The following is a 25,298-nucleotide window of genomic DNA, read 5'->3' as shown; positions in this document are numbered from 1 at the left end:
GTTTGTCAGTATCACTACTTCAAAAGCCAGCTGAGTTCACTAAATGGAAGGACAGCTCCTGGCTGGTGAGGCTAGTTTGAAAGCATTACCTATTGTTAGTTCATTACCTAAAGCAATCACACCATAAATTGAATATAAAAATCCCTGCAAGTGGCTTCAATTAGTCATGCACGAAGTCAGGAAGTGCATGAGGAAGAGAACCATGGTTTCTGTGTCTTAGGCTCTTGCTTTAAATTGTTCCCAGGGATACCTGTAGACTTTTACTTAGTGCCATTAGGGACAGTGAATCGGGCTTGCAGTTGAATTAGTGGGAATTAGCCCATAAATGCCTTGAAATTGCTTACCTTTGCTTGCATTGGGGGTGGTGTACGGGGTGAGACCTAAAAACCAACACAAAAAGTTGTCAGACAAAGGCAAAAATAAATGCCAGAAATTATCAGGCCTTTTGCACATTACCCATAAGCTAAAAATGGTAATTGCATTGAGAAGCTCCTCTGCTGTCTTAGGCTTGCCTGGGATATGCTGGATTTATGTCCATCTTGAAACAGTAATAATTCCTGGATACTACCAGTGTTGAAAACACAAGGACAAAACCTGTCTGTGGTGAAGCTGTATAACTGACATGATTAGCATTTGGCTATGCTTATGGAGGTTCACATGCTTTTTTGGTAGCATTTCAGTATTGTCTTCTAGGTAAAAATTATTTTTGTATTTGAATGGCATCATGAGCTCAAAGGGCACAGTACAATTTGAGGCTTGAAATAAAGAGTAATGATTGGGGAGTGTTTATTTACTGATGGATTCTAAAGAAAACATTTCATTTTGGTGCATAAGAGGAAGGGAGACTTACAATGTTCTTGAAGAAGTGGACTACAGGGTTGTCATCAACAGGCCGGCCATGCTGAGATCTTGGGGGGATGGACCCGACGTGGTGGCTGACCCTGGCTGCATGTATGTCCTGAAAAGCAGAGCAGGCACGTGGCCCAGTCAGCTGGGAAGGACAGCTAATCAGCCATGGCATGAAGAATTGTTTTCAGGAGAGAACAGAGGAGGACTAAGCCTTGGGAATCTACAGAGATTGCCTCCTACAATTGTCAGTGCTGTGAAATGGAAAATGCACAACGTGTATAGGCACATATGTTGTGCATATATATGGCTGCACGTGTTCTTGACGTTACAGCCCATTGTGGATATTGGCGCTTGAGGCTCTTATTGGAAGTTCAGGCTCTTGAGGCTCTCATTGGAAAATTCAGGTAATGGAAACCTTGTAATTTTTCTTAAATAGGAAATTTTTCTTAAGTAGTATCATAGGCTGGGATTTTAGAAAACAAACCAAAATGGAAAAAACCTTAGAATTATGTTGGATCATTCTGCATGGGAAAGCAGGAATAGATCGTGTACCATTTTTAGTTCCCAAAGACTTTGTAACACTCATGAGCTGCAAGAGCAATGTTATTTTCAGAATGAGGGAACCAAGTGAGGCTGAAATTTCTATTTCTGTAGGGCATTCTATTTTCAGAAGGGCTTCCTGAGCAGTAATCCAAATGAAGTCAGATATTGATTACTGTTGGAAAAAAACTAACCAATGCAGAGAAGTTTGGCTGATTTTTATCAGGGTTGTGTTTTTTGCATGCTGATGATATGTGAGCACTTAATTGTTTTAAAAGCAGGAAAATCTGAATTTTGGATCTGTGAGATCTCCATAGTGTCAGGTAGTCAGTCCTGCTTATAAATCTGCAGCAGTTTCTACTTGGTTGCTAGTTCCAGTGTTGCCAAAATAGCCTCTGCTGCTGTAGTTAGGAAGAGAGAGTCAGTTACTTCAGTCATGGTTTTGTCTTCTTAATCTACATTCTAATCACCCTTTGAAAGCTGCTGACTGTGCCTTGTCTTTAGGATAAATATCATGGTGCTGCAGATCTGATGGGCTATGAATGAATTGCCACAGAAATTGAGAGAAATTGGGATAATAAGGTTTTAGAATCTAGACAGGGTTGAGTTTTATGATTTTGGCGTCCTGACCAATTATTGGGTGCTAATAACTTGGCTTGTTGTAGGTTATTGTGCTATAAGTACAAAGTTTCTCCTGCCTGCAGTGTCAAATGTCATCACAGGCTTCGATTGTCTCCTGTATTAATGGGTATGAAGCAGTAGCAAATCTGAAGTAATTTTCAATGACTGTTCTGGGTGAGTTTCTTGGTGTTTAAAATAAAGTGTTTTCCATTCATATTGTCATCAGCAAACTTCATCTGTCTTCAGAACTTTTCATATTATTATTTATTTGTGACAGGTGATTTACATGTTTCTGCTCAATTCATAATTGCAATTACTCTTTCACCTCTAGTTTTCTCTTTCAGTTTTTGAACTCCTAGGGACAGAAAACAAAATCCAATGGTATTTTTCAGAGACTGCTTTTGTCTATGTAATATCTGTAGGTGTTGAAAGATAAATTCTGATGGATTTGAAATTAAAAGAGAAATCTGTATGATGGGCTACTGAGATGGTGTGATATAAGTGGACCTTTTTGAATGAACTCAATGTGTTTCACTAATGCATTCAGATCATCACTATTTTCCTTTAAATATATGTAAAGTGCTTGGCTTTAAATAATATTCATGTTAAAAACCTTACAGGAATAGAGAAGAGCAACTGTGTTTTAGGAAGGGATATAATTTGCTTCTAATTCTTTTTCTTGTGTCTTTTGCCCAGGGGCTGCAGCGTGTTCTCCCCTCACCTCTTGCAATGTTGTTAAGAATTTCAGTCTTGAGAGCATGCCAATAAAAGGCATCCTTTGCTTCCATATCGATGTATTTTGAAATGTACTTGCCAAATATGAACATGAATTCAGAGCCCTTGGATGTTGGTGGTGAAGTTTAAAATGGAGGTGCCTCTGTGCCCTTAAAGAAAGTTTAAACGTACCATAATTCTTCAGTAACTGAACAAAAGATCACTCAGGTTTTCTTGTTCCCAGGTAACATAAATGAAATGTTTTACCTCAGTCAAGGATCTCAACTAAGTCAACTCTGCTGCACCTTCAAAAAAGCCAAAAGGAACCCTGAAGATGAATGATCTTAGTAAAAAAGATTTACCAGTACTAGAAATTTAAGCAGTAACTGGGAGATCTGATGACAAAAACACAGTTTTCAACTTCACTGTGAAATCAATAGTTTTAAGGATTAATAATCTAAATAAGGATTCTTTAAAATATACATAAAATACCCGCAGTTATCCTGTAAGGGGAGTGATTGTTTTTTTAGAAACATTTTGTGGTTTTTTCTGGTGATGCACAGGAAAATAGCATTGTTTTACTGTGTCACCTACCTTGGTAGTATGGTGGTATGTTGGCCACTAAGACAAAAAAAAAAAGAGAGTAACTGTGAATGCAATGCAAAGAAAACATGCAGGTATTTTAAGTTTCAACATTAGCTATACATTGGAATTGCATTCCCTGTGTTAGCCATGTACTTTCACATCAGGCTAATTACACTTACTGGCACAACCTGTATTAGTACCTTGTAAGAGCTGTTAATTTAAAATTATTTAACATTAATTTGTCAATAAATTAAAAACTATTAATTAAAAATAATTAATTAAAATTAATAAATTATTGTTTGTTAGGTAACATTAATTAACTAACAATATGGGCTCCATTTGGGGTTTTGTGCAAGGTTATTACATTTCCAGTTGACCTTAAGATACCAAAGTATGCATTTGTGTGTGGGTGTGTATGTATTTATATGTGTATATATATATATGTATATATGTATGCATGCATGCTTTTCAGTGTTGTGCAACAACTGGCTCTGGGTATAAAATGGATACAGTTAAGCAGTTACAGACTTTTTTTTTCCAGTCATGAAATCCCATGAAATCCATCCCTGACTTAGCCTGCTATAAACAGGATATGTCAGATCTTGCACCTCAGATGCATTAGGGGACACTTTGAAATGCGTATTATCATCTCTCTGAGGGCTCTCATCCTCCACAAGAGGATTGCTTACAGCTGCAGATTCCGTATGCATGTAAATAGCTCTTAACTCCTCATCAGTCTGTGATATGCATTTGTGCCAGTCACAGTATTAAGATACTTTTGGAGTATTTGATTTTACAGCTTTTTACAGTTCCTTTTGGTATCACTATTGTGTTTTGTGTTTTTTTATTGCCTACTTTAGAATATGAGATGAAAATCTAAAGTATGTCCCATGCTGTTTCTCTGCAGGCAAAATCCACACATAAAAAATATGGAAATAGCTGATTTAAAATGCAGTCAAACCAGTTAAAGATGGAAACCAAAGGGCTTTTTCATGGGTTCAATGGGTTTCATGGTTTCCAACAGCTTTTCATCACAAGATACCTAACAAGTTGCTGTGCATGAATTTAAGATATCGTACAAAATCCACACATTTCAAATTCACATAGACATGAAAATTGCATTTAGATTGTCTTAGAAAACTGAACTGTTCCACAACCTGTAGGTTCTCCATAATGCTTACCACCCCCACTAAGACATTTGGAACTGTACTGGTAGACTAAAATTATCCTTTAAGCATTATGTGATGAGCACTGTGCTGTTCTGTGGGAAGAAAAAGCTTCAGGGAATTTGTGAGCCACTCAGCTGATTTTGTATTAGTCCTTGAAACAGATTCTGAGTCCCAAACTCTAAGGAAATTCCTATCCAGGTTCCAAATTAGGTCAGTATGGTTTCTAAATATGTATGCCAAACAGGAATTGAGATGCATCCTTTCAATAAATATATATGCTTTTTCTTTCTTATTTTAATAATATGGAAATCTGTGATATAGTTCAATGAGAAATCTGGCAGGCACTTGAATACGGAATTTGCTTCATGTTGGGGTTTGGAGGGGCTTTGTCCATGGGGCTTTGTGTTCCTGGGCATGGCTGACACTTCATCAGAACCTTCCAGTGCTGCTTCCCAGGCTCTCACCAGGCAGCGACAGAATACACAGCCCATGGGAGGTGTATTTTTCCATGCTTATTCCAGGAGGAATGTAACTTCTGTGGGCATGCACTGCTAAATCAGGGCTGTGGTGGTGTTGGTTCCATCTTTGTTCACGTGCAACCCAGGTAGCAGTTTGCTCTTGGTGGCAGTGTTTGTCCCAGGCTGTTCATGACTTGCTGATCTGTGACCAAAAGCAATGGGAACGCTGACGTCTTCCCCACTGGCTGATCTGGTGATGACATTATAGTTAATTACCTAATTCAGCAGGCTTCTAAAATCACTTTAGGAAGGATGAGCCACACATCCCTGTAATAGTACTGTTAATTTTTACTAATGTGGAAGATATGACAGAAATTAAATTACTTGCTCAAAGGTATAGAGGAGAATTGGCAGGAAGAGGGATGTAGAATGCAGAGGATTCTGCCTTTCAGGGTTGTGCTGAGATCAATCTTTGTTTAGAAAGATGCGATAAACAAAAAGAGGAAGAATTCCTAGCAGAATGACAGGAATAACAAATGTGGCAGTGAGTAGAGATGACTGAAAAGTAAGAAACACAAGGAAGGAAACAATGGAGAACACTCCCATCAAGAGAGGTGCCAGTCAATAATCCAGAACAACATTTCTCCATAACCCCATTACCCTTTAGTGCCTTGATGATTAGTGTTCATAAATTAGCAGGCAAAAGAATTACTGGGGAAAAAAGAAGAATGGGGGCAGTTTTTCAGGAGAGTTCTGGTTTATGATGGGACTCAAATGTGAGACCAGTGCCATCATACCTTCTGGGTTTTCTACCTGAGTCCAGTTTATTCCATGGTTGTGACACGTGATAAATGGTTTCAGAGGCAAAACCCAGTGCTTTAATTGAACTTGGCTTTTTTGAAGCATTTTTTCTGCCTAGCATGAATGATTTTATTCAAATATTCTTCATGACAGAAGTTCTTTATCTGCTTGGACACAGTCTCTGATGCATACTCAGTATTGTTCTGTTAATGTTCAAATTGGTATCAATGACATAGATTAAACTTTGTTGAAATGATCCATGGTTTGAATGGGGGTTTTCTTGGCTGGATTTGTTTTGGATTTTGTTTGAGAATCATCACTCCAGGAAAAAAAAAAGACTGGCTAGTAGGTATTCTCCAAGTAGCTTCTACTGCCATCAAACTTTGCAGCCTTTAGGACTTTACTGCACATGGGCAAGATATGGAAGGCATTCTGCACTGGTACTCACCATGATCAGTTTCTACTGATCACCTGCATATTTGGTGGAGATGCATCTGTTTGCTGATGTTGCTACAGCAAAACAATGTAACATCATGGGGTTATGGGTATGGCCATTGGTAAGAAAGCAATCATTTATACAGTTTTTAGATGTCCTGTTCCCTGGTATTTTCATATAGTCATGAAGGTAATACAATAAGCAAGATGGGAATTATTTAGAAAACAAAGCTATAAATACCAGGTGTACACAATCACTTTACAGCTTCTGGCCAGAAAAATGTTACTACAACCTTGGTTTCTGGAAATCTCAGATTGCACATACTCAACCACCCACTCAACCACCCACCCACCCACCAAATATTTGATCAGTTCTCATCTTTGATGGATTGGCCCAATTCTATTCCTTTTCTGCCTTTATTAGGTAAGAAAGTGACAAGCTAAGCTCTCATACAGGCTGTTAAAAGCTCTATTGCTTGTCTCAGCATAAATGGTAGAGAGAGTGTAATAGCAAGAAGGGTTTGCTCTTATGAAATATTTAGACATGGCATGGTTAATAGAATATTTCTTTGAAAGAAATGCATGGTAAAATTTCCAACAATACTGTTAGTATAAAGTGGGGAAGATGGACCACTCCAAACCTGAGGCTCATACAGTTTCCAAGGTACATTAATTGTATGATGTATCAAAAATGGAGAAGTAGATGTGTCAAAAGAATTAGTTTTTAATTGATTTGTAAAAAATTCAGTAAAATCACCTGAAAATTGCAGTGGGCAACTTCTTGTGCAGGTCAGAAATGAAACCAAGTAACTATGCAGTGTAATGCATCTTAAATGGAGACCATTTCAGGAACATGGTGAGATATTTTGCATTAGTACAAAAGGTGAAAGCCAGCAATTGTTACTAATGCTATGTGATGACAGAGGTACAAAACAAGGTCAGAGACAAAAAAATAGTAACTTTTGCTCTGGTTTTCTATCTGGAAGCATTTACCATTGTGTAACCTGAAAAACAGCTGAAGTACAGTAATTTATTTTGGCATTCTAGGATGGAAAGGGCTAAAGCTAATGCAGTTCTTCATTTGCAAGGAATGTGATAGAAAAAACTAATATAGCAGATTTTAATATAAAGCAATTTCTTAACAAACTTCTTCATCTGCAGAGAAGTAAACAATAAATCGTTCTTAGGCAGAGAAAATCCTTGTGCCAAATTTTTAATAACTCTTTTTGACTACCTGAATGTAAATTTTGGCCATCTGCATGTACCTCCCTGCCTGGGCCTTGCACTTGTTTAAACAAACACCCCCTCTGATATATTTAAAATTAAATCCAGACCTTACTCTCAGCTGGGCTGAGGGGCCATGCAGGTGAACAAGAGAGGCATGGCGGAGAACAGCTGAGGCCAATTCCCACCAAAAGATCCCAAAACTTCCATCAGTGCTCCTCCACCAGCTCTGCCATCCAGCTCAGGCCCAGGCAAAGGGCACCACAAGCTTTGAACTTCACCACATGCTTAAAAGAATCCTTGGAGCTCTTCTGTATGCAACTTACACATACTACTGTTATTATTACATCATATTAGTGGATAGAAGACTCTAGAAATAGTCAAGCAAAGACTGAACTGAAAGATCCTGTTAGAAGTTTAATTTGCTGTGGAGTGATTAGAAACAGAGATCCTTCAAATGCTTTAGTGAATTAATTTGTATTTTAGCCTGAACATGTTACTAGTACATATCTGAATGTAAGAGGCACAAGACCATATAAAAACCAGTAAAAGACATGAAGCACACAGGCATTCTCCCAGTCATGATCTCCTCTTTAACTTGTAAAACAAATCAGCAAGCCCCAAATACTTCATCCCATTTCTAAACAAACCTTGCCATGCAGCTGATGTCAGGTGAACACGAAGCATCACTAAAGTAAATTTTAGTGCTTGCACTTTGAACTACCACTTAAAGAGCATTTAACCTATTCCCAATTCCCAAACTCCTCTAGTACCTTGCAGTAATTACTTCAATTAGTAACTTCCTTGAAAATGCAAGTCCCAGTCCATTAAATAATGTGGTAATTATTAGGCATAAGTAACATGTTTATGGTCATACAGGTGTTAAATGGACATGTAAAAGTCAATGCCATGATGGTGGCTCCGAGGCCTTTCACTTCTCACATGGTGTGTGTACTCACCTGTTGGTATTCCCTTGTTTTGTGCAGGTGATTTTTTTTTAAACCAGGCATATCTAAAGAAGTCTGAGGTTCTACCACTGCACAAGCTAAAAGAGCTTCAGTCTGGCAGTTCTGTTACACTAATTCATTTTTAGTGAAATGAGAGGCCAGATTCATTGAGAACATCAGCTTCAGGAGCTTTGATTATTCAAAGCCTAATTTTCCTTCCAGAAGGAAACTTCTCTATTTCCTTCTGTCCAATGCACTGTTCTAACTAAATTTTGCAGAAGGACAGGCAGCCTCTTAGTGAACTAAAAACCTGTCATGTACAAGTAGTAGTTTGTTGCAACTTCTGTTAAAGGATTAAAGCATTTAAAACAAATTAAATCATTAGTACACTGGTTTTTGTGATGTAAACAGTTTAATCAATACATAAAGCACATAAAAAGCAAAAGATTAAAACAAAATTATTGTTACAACCACTATAAACTCTATAAATTTTTTTTACAAGCATACTGCTTGCACACCAGGTTTTACAAAACAGTGTATCACAAGCAATACCACTCCCTGAAAACTAAGACTTGGAAATTAAAATCACAGTAAGTATTTACTTAAATCACATCATATACTAGTCAGACTAGCACTGATTTTACTGCTTTTCAAATTCTTCATGGTGCTGTAGTATACATTAAAGCTTCCACAGGAAATGTGAATAGAGTTCAAGTGCAAAAAAAAAAAAAAAAGAAAAAGGATTCTGATTGATTTATCCCTCCATGGCATTTTTTAAAACTGTGGTTCCTAAACTTTTTGCCTTTGCATGGTTATCACAACCATTTTTGTAGATCCCCACTGCAGCAACTGCTTAGCTCAGGAGTGGGTTTGGATCTGCTGAATCAGATCCCAAACCCTGGTTCTGCTCAAGCTGAGAAGAACTTCAGCCCAGTGCTGCTCCTGCCGTGTACCTGTCTGTAGCATGGGGAAGCCCCATCTCTACATTCCACATTTCCTGCACCCAAACACACAGGCTGGGAAGGAAATGCAGGGGCAAGGCTTCATTCAGGCAACAGGAGACAGTTACAAGATTGCATACCAAACTGAAGCAAAATGTAAAAGAGAAACTGATTCAATCTTTCACTAAGTCTTGCCTCACCTATTATTTACTGTCACTCACATATTTTCATTTGTTTGATCTGTGTCACAAGTGTAGTTTAAAGTTTAGTAAGTTAATGCAAAATGTTAAACCGGGACAGAAAAGTTCTTGTTTCACAAACCAAACTTAGTAGAAAAAAAAAAGTAAAATCATAAACAAAAGAATTACAAAACAACTGCATCAAAGAAACAAAATAGCAGTCAGTACATACTGAAGTTGAATACAGGCCCAGAATCTAGGAGGCACAAAGAACATTTGATCGTTTTAACAAACTTGCTTAGACAAATATTCTATAAAGATTAGAAAGGAAATAAATTATTGTTATGCTACTCTCTCTTGCATGCTATTTAAAATGTCTGCACCACAGTTTCTTTCTGTCACCATTTAAAATTCTTTTTTTTAATACGATTAAATTTGAGCTGTGCACAACAACAGTTTTGTTTCAAATATTCTACCTTAAAAGTTTTTCTTAAAAGTACAAAATTCAAACTGGTTTTAATTGAGTTTCAGCTATCCAAAATCTCGATGGGATTGGGGGAAAAATGGCAAATGCACTTGCTGCCCCTTAGAGGAAAAGGAGTATTTCTGTACATTCCAGTATTTCTATTTTTAACAACTCCCATGGAACTCCCATGCAATCTAACTTCAGAATTGCAGAGCAGAGGAGAACCTGCTCCACATGAGAAAAGGAGGCCATGAAACAGTCCCAGCATTGTTCCCACCCCACCTTTCTGGACACAATAGTGAATATTATTCATTAATGTACTTCTTAGCTATGGATGCAAGAAGAAAATGCCTCCACAAAGAATTTATAATGTGTTTTGCTTGAATGTCAGCCCTAAATCTGTACAAAGAGCAAGTGTTGTCTTTGCATTCCAGTGCTTGCTGGTGTGGGTAGTTGAGATGCTCCCACTGAGGCATGGGCTGGCTGAAAAAGGAAGACTGCAAGAAAGGCAGCTGCAGAATTGCTTTGAAATGCTTCAAAATAAAGAAAGAAAAAAGTGCAAGCAAATAAACAGTGCAGCTCTAAGAACTTTTCAGGCCTTTGAAATTCATCCTTTAAGGTGCTTTTAGTGGTATCTTATTTATCAAAGACCTGTTTACCTAGTGAAGTCTGGAATACTGCCAAGGGACTTCATTCTATTTCAGCTGGTCCATGAACACTTTCATCATCTATCAGTGATTTTCTACAAAAATCAGCAAATGGCAACAACTATTTAGGGTTTAAGCATGAATGAGCCATCTAGATTTCCTCTGTCTACTCTTGTATAAATAAATGACACCACAAGCTTTTCTTGATACAAGAAACCAAAAGGCATTGTTTCAGAGGCTAAATAAATAAGAGTTGAAATGACTGTGCCACTTGCTCAATACTTTCCACACTGAAGCCCTCCCACAAGAGAGCTTCCTAGGAATGTTTCCTAGGATGTACATCAATATTATCATTGTGTGGAAGAGTGCTAGAGATGCTTTGGCACTGGAAGTCCTAATGCGACAGACTTTTGCCAAAATAATTCAATTTGTCTGTGCTTCCAGCTCAGATCTGCAAATCCGGACTCCATAACTCAACGAGTAGTCGTTCTTAAGGGAAAAAAATCCCAAACAACTACTTCTGCTTGGTAAAAAATGTCAGAATTGTCCATAATTCTGTTCTGTTTTGCAGACATTTAAGTTCTTCAAAATAGCATTTTACAGCAGAGATAAAAGACGTGATCTCCTGTCTTCTCATACATAATTACATCAAAATCTACAGAGAATCATTGCAATCATGTTCACGCCAAAGGATAAAACACAGACTTTGTACAGTTGGCAGACATTTTTTAGTCATTACTCCTAAAAACTGAGTTGATTGGTTTGATTTATTGCCACACAGGAATGCACATACCTCTGTATATTCTGTATGCAGAATCTAACTTTTTGGTATTGTCACCTTGGTGTACAAAGCACATTTCATACACTATTTTTCATCGAGTAACACAGTACATGAACAAAACAGCAAGAGTTGAGCTGGCCAACCAGGTCCCAGAAAACAGCAGCTGGGAACAGTCTCTGTTATTTGCAGTAACAATAAGAAAAAAGGTTTTCTTTATGCTCACAGCAACGGCTTGTTGCATTTATGAACATTACACACAGGAACATTACACACAGAAATGTTACTACAGAAAAAACTGCCTGGCTGCTGAATCTTTGTCAGTAGCATTACAGGTGCCTGTTGGTAAAGGTGAGAAATAAAAAGAACAAAACACCCAGCTTGCTTAGTACCGCCTACCAAGTGTGAGAAACTTCTGGTTTTAAGTTTCTAGAGTATTTTTCATCCAGTGGTCTCTACATTACAACAACTCTTCAGGGAAGGGCTATTACACATTGTGCTTCCAGGTGTGAAGCTGTGAAGGACACTGACAGCCACAGCTGTGGGACCACCACAGATCAGGTTTACACCACAGTGTCGTGTCCCAGTGCAGCACTGAGAGACAGCACAGATCACACGCTGGAACACTGAACAGACCTCAAAGGTTGTCAAAGGATTTCCAAAAATTTAGGCACAGCCAGCAACTATGAATTCTGCTTTTTGCAACACACAACTTGAGCAACTACAACAAATTCAGCTGAAAGAAAAGTTTTACAGCCCTACAGCAGCTCCATTTGAATGCTTATGTAGTGTGTGAACACACAAACACAAGATTCTACTTATCACTTACGTGGCAAAAGGTACAGTGAAAACAAATTAAACTCTGCCACTTGAATAATAGTGAACTAATATGCCAGCTGCATAATTTATCAGAGGAGGCAGGTATCCTGGAAAAGGGAAGAATTTAACTAAAAGTCTTTCATCAATGCCCTTGGTTTAGAACTGATAGTGTAGAAATGGCTTGTTATGCAATTTCTAATATGAAATGCTTGGAATTAATCTCAACTTCTTGTCAGAATAAAGCAGCTGGATCATTTTGTACATCTGGGATTCAGGATAGTATCTTTCGAGCCATCTCCCCGGCAATGCTGTCAACTGACTTTAAACATACTCTTGCACAAGCAGGCTGAGAATTTGGCCACAATTCCTTTTCTAACATCTATTTCCAAGTTTGCCCCTCAGTTAGTGCCAAGATATGTAGAGATCGTCTTGCATTTAGTGCTCTCATCCAGCCCCCTTTTGCAAATATTTAAGAACAACACACAAAAGCAGACTGAAGTTTCTCTAAATGGCACAGCATAGAAATGCATACAACGCACCACATTAAATGCTCATAAAAATTCCTCCCAGTAATGTTTCTAGAGCCCCCTGGATTTCTAATACTCCATGTTACTGCCCAGAGTAGCTCCTCTTGTTTCCCAGATCTTTGCTTGTTTTGCTGTTGCTGTTTTCAGTTTAAAGCCAAGCATTATATTACAAGTACCATCCCGCTGGCTAGGTCAACTCTTGCCTTATAGCAGTGAGACCCTTCTTTCAGACCCACCCTTCCTCTTTAACTGTACTGTGTTTGCTGTAGCCTTGCAGTTCTCTATTCCTCAGAGCTCACCTTGCCCGAGCCCCGCCGGGGAACGTGCCTTTCACCTCCAAAGAATCTGCCCAGCGAGTCAAGTAGGCCCGAGTCTCTGTGCCGTGGGGATCCATGTCTGGCATGGTCTATAGTGCTCGCAGATGCCAGTTTTGATCCGTGCCGGAAAGAGGAGCGTTTTTGTGAAGCCATCAAATCCGAATTCTCTGAAGCTGCTGCACTGTCCTCTTGGATGGTCTGTAGCTCGTCTGACTCTGAGGGCCGATCTTTGAAGGTGTTGTCTTCTCTTCCTGGGGCATCTCGGGAAAAGAGGCGGATCAAGTGGGGGCGACCAGTCCTGTCAGCTGGGTTGGCCTCGGGCCAGGCATTCTTCGGGTCTGCTGTGCCTTTGGAGTCTGTCACCGCTGGGCTCTTCGTGGAGGTCCCATTGTTCTGGTTCACATCTGCCTCTCCTGCAAACAACAAGGATGAGATATGAATACAGGCCTGTGAAAAACAGCTCTGGAACAATGCTGCTTTCTTTCCCTTGCCTTGAGATGCTCATTTCATACAAAACCCTTAATATGTGCAGTTGCAATGAAACTATGTTCTCTTCCAGCCTTAAAGAACATTAAGTTATCTTGGAACTGAAACCAGAGTGATGTTCTCACACAAATTTGCAGTAGTTCTAGGTGATTTTTGGGGTGTGTGTGTGCAGGTTTTGGTTTTCTTTTTTTTTTTAAACACATTTATAAATAGATTGATAGATTACTTGAAACATAACTGAAACTAACTATTCACATGGAAGGCTTGTGGATGAGGAGGCTTTCAGTGAGAAATCAGAATTCCTGTACTTTCCCTTGAGGTTTGCAACTCTAATTATACCATCCTTCTCCAAAATGGGGGGGAAAAACCCACTGAGATTGCAGATCTGTGCTTTCACAAAGGCCCTTTCCCTCTCCACGATGTCAGAGTTTATGGCCTCATTTGGAATCCCTCACTGTAACTACGATATGGATCAAACAAGCACAGTGAGGGGAAGGCGTTTTTTGCCCCACTATTGAACTTTTCCTCACTTCAAGAAAGAGAGCACTAAACTGCAATTTCTACTTGGCCTCTCATGACAGTTTTTGTCCATGTGTGATGATCCTGGCACTCCAGGCACAATGTCCTAGCACTGATGCTGAAGGCCTAAACTAAAACTGAACTGTCCAATTTGTATTCAGTGCTTGTGAGAAGTGACAAGAACAATTACCAGCAACTAACAAGCTTTTTTTTTTGCCAATAAAGGGGCCAAGGCAGACCCCTGTGGTAAGTGAAATGCCTGCTGCCTTCTCCAGAGTTGTGTTCTGATGCACCCAGTAAAGCCCCTGAGAAACATCAGCTGCAGTACACTTAGCCCTTCCTTCACGAGTAGTAGCTCCTTCTTTCACTGACTAAAAATTTATGGAGGTTTTTATGGTCTATACCATGACTCCTAGTCTTCTAAAGAAACCACCTACTGAAGAATATGACTTATCTCTAAGGAACACCAAAAGAGTATCAGAAGGTCATTGCTTCAGGAGCAACCTTCAGCACAGACACCTCCCACACACTCTGTGTCAGAAATGTCTTTTGGAGTTAAGGGAGCTCAGAAACTCAGAAATAAGTTAGTCATGTGTTACCTTTAGGGTCTCCCAATTACCTTTTTACATCCTCATTTGATTTGGTCCTTGTTGCCATGGGAGGGACAGGATCTGGCAAATACTGCTGTCTTTTCAAAGTACTCTGGGCTCAAGCACTTTGCTGATTCAGCAGAGAAATTTTAGACTTGACACAGTCATTTCATATGGTTTCACCCATCCACAGGGGACTAAAGAAATCTTTTCTCAGGCTGAGAATAATTCTGAAATAATTTTATGGGTAGCAACACAAGACAGCACAATGATGGCTTCTGCAAAACCTGTATGTTGGTTACAATTGGTTATAATAGCCTGCTACAGTTTTTCATATAAAAACATAAAGTGCAGTTTTGCTGTGCATTTTTTTTTTTTTTGTGAAAACTAGCTAGAAAATGTTCAAGAAAAAATTCTTAGGTTAAAACATCTTAAAGTCTCTCAGAAATACAATTATTTAACCAGTGCCTAATTCTCACTGAAGACCTCATTAGTGGTGAAAATATTTGCTGGCAACTTTGGAATTTGAGTTTTCCTGAAAAGATGCTCTCAAACTTATTAGAAACTAGTAACATACCCAAATGACTTTCTTAATAGAACAAAAGGAAAGTAACTAACTTGGATGTGAAACACATTCTGAAACTGCAAAACATTTTAAACAGCGACCCTAAGCCTAGGTTCTATACCATGATACATTCAAGGACAGAAAAAGAAAAGCAAACAAAAGAGTTATTGTACTTAATTAAATGCATTAACAAAACACCAGAGCATCTGCATACTAATATTTTTACAACAGTTGTTCTTTGTGCCTCTGAATACGGGTATTGGTAAGCAACAAAGAAGGGTATTTGTGCCACCAAAGTAGCTTCTCCCAATGCATAGCAGTGAGCTATAAAGTATAAATCTTTCTGGAGGCTTTATCTCAGCAGTGAAAGCACACATTTAAGTTTGCCTCTACATTTTCTTCATGCTTATGTCTTCTCTAATATATAAAAACACGTAAGAGAGATACTGTTAATATTGTTGCTAACTAATCAAAGTCTTCCAGTGCATTTGGAGAGACAGATCACTTTAATAATGCCCTAAGGACATCCAGAATTAATGGACTATATAAATGTATGCTTACTTGTTAATTTTAAAACAAATATTCAGACTTCTATTAAAACCTGTTGTAAATGCTGTGTATAGCCACTATTTTTTCAAGTTGTTTTTCTTTGGAAAATGAAGCTCTTTCTTACAATAGAGCACACGACCTGTACCATATCACTTGTACAAAAGAAAGTTGCCCAGGGAGGAAGAGATCTTTGGCTTTTTTTTGCTAATCCTTGTAAAATGAAGTGCAGCAGGATACATTGCCATAGGCATTAGCTAGAAGGCTATGGAAGTGTCTTCTATTTATTTTTAAGTGCATATGGTTCTTGAGAGCTGTACAAATGAGAGCACAAGAAAAGCACCTCCTCACATTAGCCCAAAACCAGTCAGAGGGAACAAGACTCCAAGTGACTTCCAAAAAGAGGAATACAGATGGACAAAAAAATTCTTAGCACTCTGTTAATGAAACCAAAAAGAAAGTCCAAAGGTGCTTTCAAAGACACAAAAATAAATCCAATCCTTCATTATCCTTAATAGGAGTTAGGTCCTATTTAAAATATAAGTATTTTAAAACTACTGTGGCCTTGGTGCTTGATTAGACATTGATAGTTTATCCCATTTCTGGAGAATGAAAATAACTCTTTTCCCGAAGCTGCTAATTGGCTGGGACCTCTCAGCCCAATGCTTCAAACAGCTCCTCTCAACAACCACGGAAATCTGTTCTATGCAAAGGACAATTTCCCATCGAGGGACCTCGGATACAAATATCCTTTCCATGGGTCACTTGGAAGGGCTGCTCCATCACAGTATCCCCTTGAGTCTGCCGCTTCCATACAGAGGACAGCCTGGAAAGACGTTGTTAAGCTAGGAGTTTTAAAAAAGATTACAAGTTTTTCATCTCCTCCTACTCCTCTCCAGTCTTGCTTTCTTGCAGATACTTGTAATTCCTCTCACATTCCTACTGCTGCTCCCTCTACAAATGCTGTAAAACAAACGAGGAAGATGAAGCTGATAAAAGCCAAAGTACATTACATTACTTTGGGTTCTCAAGAGAGGCTAAGATCAACAGTCACAGTGCTTAAATATTTGTATGAAATCTTAAGTATTATTTACACATTACAAATGCCAGAAAGTGCATTAATTGACTTTGCAACACCAAATATTTAAGACACTTTATCATAAGGACAGGCTGCTGTGATTGATTACACTTCCTTTTTCTCGGCCTTCTTTTCTCAGGGTATGAAGATGGAAATTACTGAACTTCTAAATCAACCTTGCATTTTAGCTTAAGTCATCTATATATATAAAGCACTGTTTTTCAGTACATGAAATATAATCTGTATTTGTCCTTTTCTACCTTTTAGGTCCTCTCTTTTCTATAGATGTCAACTGGATAGTGAAATACAATGCAGTATAGTCCTCAATTCTTAAGTTAATGTCAGTATTTTTACTGAAATGCTGACAACAAAATATTGGTTAAAACATCTGACTTTTTGTATTGATTCATCTGTTTAGTCACTTGAACAACAAAAGGTAACACCTAGAAATTAATCAACTTTGTCACAGATGAGATTTAAAGATCTCTGGTAAGCTATAGCAATAAGACAAATGTATTAGTAATAAGTTGCCTTGCATTACTTAAGAGGCTGAGACCACTGTTTTGGAACATGTGGCTTCTAATAACATTTGTGTTAATATCAGGCACTTACAAGAATAAAAGGCCAAAGAAAAAACATCCATCATCACTACATACATGCTGCAGCTGAGGATATCAGGGTCCCAACTCTGTGCTGAGATAATTTCACAACAATCCAGCTCCTGATTTGGACTTTTACTGCAGCACAACCCACAGTAGAATAGCATGTCCCCAGCCATTAGGCTTCACTACAGAAGCATTTGGGGAGACAGAGGAAAGAATTATGTCTCCACTGTTAAATCTGAACTGCAAAAGCTTGATTCATCCTCATTATGCTAAAGACACTGCAGACAAAAAATGGCTCTTAGCCTAACTTCTCTAATATGGTTAGAAGGCAATATGCCATCAGACATTTCAATTCACAGACCTAATTACTGGATTTGTCTGATGCTTGTCAAACGGTTGGGAATCAATTTTACACAAATATTTCTGTTTGAAATGGATGGCATGCAGTATAATTGTGAAACAAACACTTGGCCATAGCTCTGAACACAACCAGAAGGGATGTGCTGGTGCATTTAGCCTTTACACAAACATTCTCCCCATCTTCTAGCAGAGTGAATTCAGAGAGAAGTGCCCATCTCTCTCGTGATGCAGATTCACGTGAGTTTAACACTCCTACTGCACTTAGCCACAGACCACTTCCAAAACAGCTTGCTCTCCTCCCTCCTTGCAAAAGCTTATCACTCTCAGGAAAAAAAAAATCCACTCAAAGGCAAATTTTCTCTATAGCTTCAGCATAACTGAAGGAATGATATTTTTCTGCACAAGAACTTTGGCTTTTTCTATGGGCTTACCAAGCTGCAGACTAAACCACCACAAAAATGAGAAGCCACCTGCTAAGCATAACCTGCACTCCCCTTTGATTTCCCTCCCTCATTTCTTTCATTAGACATTTTACAGCATACAAACCTCTTATCAGACTAGAATAAAAAAGTTGTGAGGGTGTTTCCACTCCACTGATGAGTTGAGCACATTTCTACACTGACCTGCTGAAACAGTGAATAAGGGGTCTGCAGTGCCATAACTTTCCTTACAATAAAACAGTACAGTACAGTACAGTACTGTTTTATTGTAAAGAAAGTTACAATAAAACAGTACAGTACTGTTTTATTAGTACAGTAAAAGGTGAAAAACCTCACCTGGTCCAGTATTTACTATTGAATTAAATTTGAAAAAGACAAAGTTTAGTTCTATACAACATCTTGGGTCAATAAGGACCAGTGGCTGAGCCTGCTGAAAGTTATTGCACTGCTGTTGGTAAAGGCACAACACAGGTTTGGACATTTAGACTACATTGCTGCGGCTGGGTGAATGAAGGTTCCATTTAACATTTTACAGGAAGTGCCTGACAAATCCTGTTTTTCCTGAGTCCCTGGTACCTCATGGAATACCAGTTCTTAGCTGTTCTCTGCAGAAAGCCTTATGCCCCTTAAGAGCTGATGCCAGACCAAAAATTAGTAGGTCAAATAAGATTTATTAATTGCTAGACCGTTGCTAATACTCAAGTCTTGGCGCAGTTTCTTTCAGACTCATGAAAGATCTCATTTCTCCAAGCCCTCCCTGGTCCTCTCCTGCTGAAGAGCAGCTTCTGAGGTAGCAGAGTTTGGCCTTACAGCAGAGCTCACTTGAAAACACAAAAACGTTTGATGGAGAGGGGGAAAATGTAGTTCACCTCTTTGCAGTTGACACTTCAGCTATATTATTTATGCTCATATTTCAAAGAAAAGTACTGAATTCACTCAGGTAGAATAGGAATATAAACTTTTTAGCATTAATATAATAGGAAAATGTACTTTTTAGCATTAATATAATAGGAATATGTACTTTTAACATAAAATTATGCTGTAGGGAAGAAAGTGCAAATTGCATAAGGAGAATGTAAATTCTTTCAGACATTAACTACTACAGTATGAAAACGTAAGTGTGATTTCTGTCACTTTATGCTGATACTATCCAAAACATAAAAAAAACCCAAACCCTCAAACATTTGACATACTTTAGCATTAATTCAGAAGTATTACCTATTTTACTAGCTAAGAGAGTAAAATCTCTCCTGAGACAACTAGCAACCCTCTTCCCAAAAGGCCAGTCAATGAAAAACTTGCTGTAAATAAGTATTATTAATTTTGCAAGTTCAGTAGGTTAATCAATAGCCTGATTTTTTCTTCTTTCCCCTTAATTCTGCCAGACTTCATCATCCCAAAGTGTTTAATATGTATCTGTGAACTACAGCTGGTTACAAGAGTACCAGTTTCATGATATACATCCCTAAAGCATTGCTCTGCAGTAAAGCCAACATTTTCTGGGAGAAGGATCCCTGTAAGGTGCTACTGGCACAGTGGGGAATTGTTGCTGTGGTATCTTTTTTGGCAGGGTAACTATACTGACTTTTCAAACTTACCCAGTAAAACCATAATGCAACCAATCAATGAGTTGGTGAAATTACACAGCAATATGACATCTAGCTGGAATGGTGGCATTCTGATAAACATGCTTAAATCTTATTTTGTGAATCAGCAAACAGCACATAATTTTTGGTTCTGCTGACAACTTCATTATTTGAGAGGTCTGGTTCTGTGTAGTGACTACAAAATAAAAAGTAGAAATTAAAAATAAGCTGTATATTCATTACAGCTTATGTGCAGCATCATCACTCTGATGAAGGCAATTACATTTCAGGGTATCAGTGTGTAAAACCTAGCAATACTGTCTGAGTCAGAGATTTTTGATATATCAGGAGTCTTCTTGCTGGAAAGTTTTTCTGTGTTTTCATCAAGGCACACACAACTCCTAGCATCTGCTTGTCAGAGATGTGAAAACCATTCCAAGTCTGTGCAGTAATAACCCACAGTCCATGCCCAAAGTCTGGATATTAATGGAAAGCATGTGTGGTTACTGTGGGCTGAAATGTGTTACTATCCCATTACCCACTGTGAGGGCTGTACTCCAGGAGCCAGGTCTCAGACTTGATGGAGGAAAAATAACATCATACCTTCCCCAGATCTGTACACTCTGTATTATTTATGCCTTTAAGAACTCTCTCTCCTCTGTGCTCTTACTGAAGAAATTTAGCCAGTCAGTTCTGCCATGTCAAAGAAAGAGATGGAAGCAAAGCAGTCAGTGAGGCATTACCAACCACAGGAATCAGCAGCAGTTGAATACCAGCTCCATGTGTTCTCCTGTTACTGCTGATGCTGAGGCTTAAAACCAGGGGTGCAACAGACCTTTTTTCCTTAAACCTACTGTGTAAGTCATATTAGATTCAACATACAAGAAATTAGCTGGGAGGCCTAAGTCACACATCATCTGTCACTGCACAGGGCTTAATTTCCTCTTCATCATCTTTTTAAATGGACTATGTATTTCAGCAATTCAGTGGAACACCTTCACAAGAAATTACCAGCGATTAAGTAGTGAATAGGACTTCCCAGGGAAGTGATGGAGTCACTATTCCTGGAAGTGTTCAAGGAATGGCTGAATGTGGCACTTAGTGCTGTGGTTTAGTTGACGTGGTGGTGCTCAGCCAAAGGTGGGACTCAATCTTTGAGGTCTTTTCCAACTTTAACTGCAGGAAAGACATTTTGTGCTGTTCTTGTGAGCCAGCAAAGGCTTCCTAAAGATAAGGAAAGCCCTGTATCTCTCCTGAGGAAGACACCAAGGCTGTCCCCATGACAACGTGACGGAAGAGAGAAAGTCAAAAGATATGGACTTTAGCTGGCTCACAGAATGACGTGGCTCCTTGTTCACCTATTGAGAACTTTGTTTCTTTCTTATGACCAACAGACAGTGAATGTGTCTGTTAAGTAAATGTAAATATCTTGAAAAACTATAAAAGCAACATGTTGCTACAGTAAATCTCTCTTATACACCCTTCTGCTGGAGTCTTGGTGCCCTGCACTGTGTTGCGCTCTACAGTGACATTTCACGATTCTATGACTGGGAAAGAGAAAGCGGCTCAGGATAAAATGAGCCTTGTGGGTGTGTAAGGAATTGTTTGTTTGTGAGGACAGGTAAAGAAAAGAAACAAGAAAAAAGGGGCATTCAAAAAAGCTAAAAGCATCCCCTGAGCGAGAACAATTTTTGATCTTCGGACTGTAATTAAAACCAATCTACTTGACTGCAGACACTGCCTTGCCCTCTGCGTGCCTTCACAGAGTTGGGCACTTGGGTATCCGTGCGCCTGGCTCACAATGAAGAGCTGAACCAAAGCCCACACGGTGGCCTACAATGGTAGGCCATTGCAGAGGAATGCAGCAGTGTAGGCCTGGCTGGGCTCGCTCCCTCTCGCTCTTGTTTTCCACAACTTCTGGCACCGCCTCCCCTTGCTGAGGCTTACAAAGGCCAGTACAGAAAACAAAAGAGCCTGTGGTTGAAAACCAGTGGGACTTGCTATGGCAGAAATTTGGAATCTATGAGAAGCATGTGGCAATTCTCCACAGGGCCCGCAGAGAGGGTTTTAAAAACTTCAACAAAGAATTTTATCCACCCACCAGTTTCAAAGAAAAATGTTGCTTTGTGTTACTAGAACATATAGGTTTGTTTTAATCTCAAACATCTCACAAAAGAGACTCCCACAGCAAAGCGAGCTGGAGCATCATATGTAACAAACAATTTCATGCCCTTAAGGAGGAGAAATTAAATTACCTGCTGACCCATCAGCATTTGTACCCTTTAAAAATTGTGCAACTGACTAGTATTAGACAAAGATTGATTATTCATTTTTTTCTGCTTCAGTTCCACTGAATCTGTGTAATTGTTAGGTTGTAAAACTTGGATATATCCCCCACCCACCAAAGTATGGCAAAATGAGTAGTGCTTCCATCAGACCTCAAAACTTCCACTGCCTTTCGTATTTTCCACATAAGTTATGTTATACTTGAAAATAGCCTGTTTCCATCAGTGTAACTGGGTACACAATATTACAGTTATTTTTTTTCATAATACCATAGAAAAACAGGGCCTTAAAAGCAGCAGAAAAAGAAATGCAGGTGAAATGAGTGAGGTGAGGACAGTGACTGGTGTCACTGTCTGGTGTGAACCAGCTGGTTCAAAGAAGTTGCTCAGAGCATGATAAGCAGCACAAAAAACCCTATCAGCAGAATACTGTAAAATATTTCCTGTTAAAACCAATCATGTAGCACCTCCAAAAAGGGCCTGATAACACTGCTGTATTTTTCTTGACCAGGACTTAAGTGTCTGGGTGGTATTTCATTGTTTAGAAAGTATAAACTGCAGAATAAAATACACTTGTTATAAGTTAACCAAATAAGCTACCTTTAAAAACCATGGTTTAATTGTGACCACAGGGAAACTACTTACAGCATAAGCCTATAAACTCCAATGTCAATAAGCTGCATTTTAGTTCTACAGAATAACAGTGTACATGTGTGTTAATTCCTCCTGGGACCAATTAAACCAACTAAACCCAGAGCCCAAAGTACTGCAGAGGAGATTTTCATATGTTAAAATAAAGAGAGAATATGAATGTTTTTAACTGCTCCCAAAATAACACATTAATTTGCTGGTTTGAGGACATAACTTCAAAGTTTGTTTTCCAATGCAGCCTTGTATAGAGCAGGTCCAGGTAAAAAGCAAATTACAGGAGTATGGCAGTCCTAGAAAGAAGTGCACAACACAAGCCAGGTTTCTGGAAGCTATGAATCACCTGCAGGATGATGTAATCAATATGTTTGACATTTTCATTTCTTTCAGGTGTATATTGCCTTATCTCTGGATTTCTCTATTTTGCCTTAGTATATTCTGAACTCAAGCTTTTAATAGCACAAGTGACCCCAGAAAGAAAGTCATGGTTACAGAATTTACAGTGAGGGGAATTATGCTGGCAGTTTTTAGAAGATTTTTTTTCCCAGAAAATTCTGCAGTACACCAGAATGGTATAAATGACACATTCTGAGTATGACGCACCTATTTGCCAATATTCCTAAAAACATCTGAAATACCTGGACACAAATAAGCCTATAGGCCATTTACCATTGTGTTGAATTCTTGTATATGTAAAACAAAATTGGAGATGTGGCTCTTCAGAAGCTGACAAAACATACCTCCCAAACAAACAAACAAGCCAAAAAAGATGGGGCAGGGTTGTTCAAGTCTGCCTAAACTGCAGCTCTTTACAATCAGAACAAGCCCACAGCCATTAGTCACTGTCTGACACTATCTTCACTTTGGAGCTGATTTTCACCTGACAACCTATGGTGAAAGGCCAGAGGAGCAGAAGGGAGCAGGAGTTTCTCCCAGTCACTCAGAGTTTGTTCACAGAGCTTGTCACATCTCAGAAACCGATGGATCACTGTGAGTACCCCTGAGCCTGTGGGAAGCAGAAGCCTGGGGGAAGCTCCTTGCCCAGGAGGGTGCAGAGGCCCAGCTGTGCCCTGCACATCCAGCTGTGCCCTGCATATCCAGCTGTGCCCAGGAGGTGGAATTTCAGCCCCCTGTGTCCTAGGGCAATACAATGACCACACCTCCAGCCTGACCCGGACATCTGAAGTGGAAGAAGCTCACATTGCAGTGGGGACAAGAGCCACACCACCAGCTGCATCCATGAGGTGGAAGACAAGCACCTCTGTAGCCCTTTGGGGAAGCAGAGGAGCAGGTCTTTCTTCAGCTTTGCCTCCAGTTCAAGGTGCTGGCATTAAAGAGGAAGTCCCTTTCTCTCATGGACACTGTGGCAGCCACGGGAAACTCCAGCTCTGCCTTTGGTATGGATGGTGAGAAGGTTATTTTGCCTAAAAGATCAGCAGCTGATTGCTAATTTTAAAAACACAGTAAATGCTTCACAAATGTGTCACTTCAGGGATGCTAAGCACTCCAGATATTAGTTTTTGTCTGCCTGGCAATGCTTACTCTAACCAGATTTTAAAATCTTTTGATGTAATAATATGGGATTTTAGAAGGTGACAATCAAGCTGATAGCTCTGAACTCTGAAGAGAAACCTAAAAGCCAGGTTACTCCAAGGACAAATTCCACATGCCTTATTCAAAACCAGCAGAGAAATCACAGCTGAGCACATTTATGGCAGAGATGCTGCTGGGGCACGGACACCCGAGGCTGCACTTGGCTGCTCTCAGTTTAAAGCCTCTCTGCACCCCTGGCACAGGAGCACAGCACTCGAGGATGCTGCACCCTGATCACTGCCTTGAACAGAGGGAACAGGATTTCTGTTACCATGCTCTGTCCTGCTTGTCAGAACAGCTTTGTCTGGAAGCTACACAATGGAGAATGTCAGCACAGACCTAGGAGCAGAGCCATGGAATTGCTGTGGCAGAATAAGAGGAGGATATAAAAATATTGCAATACATGCAATGAAAGGCAGGTAGTTTGTTAAAATACTAATTATTTCAGGGCCTTTACACATTTACAATTATTTAACTTTTAAAATGATTTCAAGGCCTTTACATTTTTACAATCAGTACAATAGAACTCCCAAGAGTTTTAGAGGTAGTTTAAATTAAACAGCAAAAATAAAGTGTTTAGAGACTTCTGAGTGAAGCTGTTTCCTTAGTGAAGAAATTTGATAACCAAAGAAATATTTTTCAGAAGAGAACTCTAATGTATTCCTGAGCAATTGATATGAGATTTGATTAAAATAGGTGCCTGCCCAGCAGACAGACTGAAACAAAATCTTATTCCAGAACTTGTCATAGGGTTTACAGGTTCACCTTCTTCCTAATTGCCTCAAGTGAGCCCTAAAACCAGAAAAGAATACTCGAAACCAAGCAAATAAAACAATGAATCCAAAGGACTAAAGCAGTCTGCACTGATTGAACTGGCACAGGGCCTAACAGCAGAGATATTATTCCACAGAAATAGTGGCAGAAAGCTGAAAATAAGATGTTCAAAAAAAAGATACCAGGGGGAAAGAAAAAAAGATGAT

General features: G+C 39.1%; 1 protein-coding gene across 3 annotated transcripts in view; it reads right to left on the bottom strand.

Annotated features, from left to right (window-relative positions):
• MBP (myelin basic protein) overlaps nucleotides 1-25,298 on the bottom strand; it is an 86,830-nt gene that overhangs the window by 5,656 nt on the left and 55,876 nt on the right. Inside the window, exons 3-7 of one of the 3 annotated variants that reach the window (XM_059486712.1) lie at nucleotides 13,000-13,430; nucleotides 9,696-9,719; nucleotides 3,319-3,345; nucleotides 851-958; nucleotides 345-380 (exon numbers count right to left, since the gene is read on the bottom strand). In XM_059486712.1, the coding sequence (XP_059342695.1) occupies nucleotides 345-380; nucleotides 851-958; nucleotides 3,319-3,345; nucleotides 9,696-9,719; nucleotides 13,000-13,430 (626 nt within the window). The remainder of the gene's footprint in view (nucleotides 1-344; nucleotides 381-850; nucleotides 959-3,318; nucleotides 3,346-9,695; nucleotides 9,720-12,999; nucleotides 13,431-25,298) is intronic. The other 2 variants (XM_059486721.1, XM_059486730.1) reach the window with 2 other exon arrangements.

Source organism: Ammospiza nelsoni, chromosome 1 (assembly GCF_027579445.1).
Source record: "Ammospiza nelsoni isolate bAmmNel1 chromosome 1, bAmmNel1.pri, whole genome shotgun sequence".
Lineage (NCBI taxonomy): Eukaryota > Metazoa > Chordata > Aves > Passeriformes > Passerellidae > Ammospiza > Ammospiza nelsoni.
This window is presented reverse-complemented; position numbering and strand designations above follow the sequence as displayed.